We start from the raw sequence: 2315 nt of genomic DNA on the forward strand, positions 1-2315 counted from the left end.
TAGTCCCAAAAACTTACCCACTTATCTTTTCTAATAAAATGATAAATTTTGATACTAAGAAGGAATTTTCATCTTTTTCCAACAAGTGCTTACCTATTGACAAGTTAAAATTGACGGCGCCAATACGAGAATAAAACTAGAAATTTTTTAAGCGATGGATTAAATTTTTTTTTGAGGAACAAAAAAGGGGTGTATGTTTAACAGCCCTCAAGTGAAATACAGAAACATTTGGGTTCCACGATGATAGGAAATTATTCTTTTGGCGGGTAATCAATTTCCATTATAAACAAAGAAGGGAAAAAACAAAAACAAAATATAAAAAATAAAAAATAAAAATAAAACAAAAGCACCTGCTCTTTCTTCCGTGCCTTCACTCCTCGCATTCACTGGACGAAGTACCATTTTCAGGGTTTAGGTTCTTTTTAGGGCTTTTACTCCTCCTCTTCTTCTTCTTTTAAGTCCCACATTCAGTATAAAATCCTTTCCTTTTGGATGAAGGTTCGAGGTTTTACTTGGAAAGCCGCCAGCTTTAGCTATCAAAGATCGAAACTTTGCTCAAAAGATCAAACCTTTTCTCCTTTTTTTGTTTTTGTTTTTTATTTTTTTTAAAATTCTTTTTCTTTGAAAGCAGACGCTGGGTCTCTCAAAGTTTAGATTTTTAAGTCTTTTCTCAGAACAAGCTCTCACTTTTAATAGTCCCTCATTCAAAAATGTGTGGATTGTGGTACTGGGGGGCTTAGTTTTTTTCTTTTTCTTCTTCTTTTATTAACCTCTCCCTCTTATCTTCAGCATATTTGGAGATGAACCTCTTAAGAAATGTGATCGTTCTCTTATTATTTTTAATCCCAATCTCCTCCCAACTCCCTTCCTCTGATGTTTTAGCCCTCCTCTCCTTCAAGAAGGGCATAACCCAGGACCCCACTGGCTACGTTGTCGATTCTTGGGACGAAGAATCCGTGGATTCCAACGGCTCCCTTCTTCTTGGAACGGCATTGTCTGCAGTGATGGCAATGTCGCCGCCGTGGTCCTCGACAACCATGGGATCAGCGGCGCCGTCGACGTCTCGGTCCTTTCTAATCTTACAGCGCTGTCTAAAATCTCAATGCAGAATAATTATTTCACGGGAATGTTGCGTGATGAGGTTGGTGGGTTTCAGAGCTTGGAGTTCCTTGATCTTTCGAATAATCAGTTCTCTGGAAGGATTCCTCGCGGTATTGGGGGCCTCGGGAGCCTTCTGAATCTGTCGTTCTCGGGGAATAATTTTTCTGGGACGATACCCGATTCGATTGGCGGGCTTGCTTCGATTCAGTCTCTTGATTTGAGCAGGAATTCGCTGTCGGGTTCTTTGCCTTCGGCATTGAAGAGTTTGAAGAGCTTGGTTTCTTTGAATCTGTCTTTCAATGCGTTTTCGAAGCAGATCCCAGCCGGGCTTGAAGGTATTTCAAGTCTCGAGGTTCTTGATCTAAGTTGGAATAAATTGGATGGGGGGATTGCTTGGAGTTTGCTTGTGGAGTCTAAAGCTGTTCATATCGATTTGAGTGGGAATTTGTTGAGGTCTTCGGATCCAAATGAGTTGGAGTTTCTGGCTGAAGTATCTGAGACCGTGAAGTATTTGAATCTTAGCAACAATCAGTTGACTGGTTCGTTGATTGATGGAGGTGAAATGTCTACTTTTGGGAGCTTGAAGGTGTTGGATTTGAGCTATAATCAGCTTGCGGGGCCTTTGCCAGGGTTTGATTACGTGTATGATCTTGAAGTTTTGAGGCTTGGGAATAATAGGTTCGACGGATTTTTGCCAAATGGCCTTCTGAAAGGGGATTCTTTGGTCCTAAGTGAATTGGACCTGAGTGCAAACAATCTCTCTGGTATATGATCTATACTTCTTATATCCGTTGTGTGTTTTCCCTTGTATTACATGGTAGTGAAATTTGTAAACTAAATGATGCCTAGGAATAATTAAGTGAATTTTATTTGAGTGCTAAACAATCTCTCACATGCATAATCTATTAAGTGAAAGATGGACGCATTAAGTAGAGTAAAAATTCTTTACTAACTTCATTAGTAGAGAATTCATAGATTGTCTGCTCTCTTGCATAATAGATTACTTCATATGGACAGTCTAGATGGAGTATTAGAATGTTCTCTTACAAATACAATATGATTGGTTATAGCGGTCAACCCATTCTTAATAGCCAGAAGAAATTCTGTTATTGAATAACAAACATTCATATATATATATGGAGATGCAGATGATTAGGAACGTAATGACCAAATTTCTTTTGAGTATGACCACAAACATTTAGCAAAACACAGTT

At 38.7% G+C, this 2315-nt stretch overlaps 1 protein-coding gene across 1 annotated transcript in view; it reads left to right on the forward strand.

Annotated features, from left to right (window-relative positions):
* The window catches only part of LOC109846347 (probable LRR receptor-like serine/threonine-protein kinase At4g20940), a 5962-nt gene continuing 3996 nt past the window's right edge, over positions 350-2315 (forward strand). The window contains 2 exon segments of the mRNA XM_020415572.1: positions 350-969; positions 972-1865. Of these exon segments, the coding sequence (XP_020271161.1) occupies positions 801-969; positions 972-1865 (1063 nt within the window). The 5' untranslated portion in view covers positions 350-800.

Source organism: Asparagus officinalis, chromosome 6 (genome assembly GCF_001876935.1).
Source record: "Asparagus officinalis chromosome 6, Aspof.V1, whole genome shotgun sequence".
Taxonomy (NCBI): Eukaryota; Viridiplantae; Streptophyta; class Magnoliopsida; order Asparagales; family Asparagaceae; genus Asparagus; species Asparagus officinalis.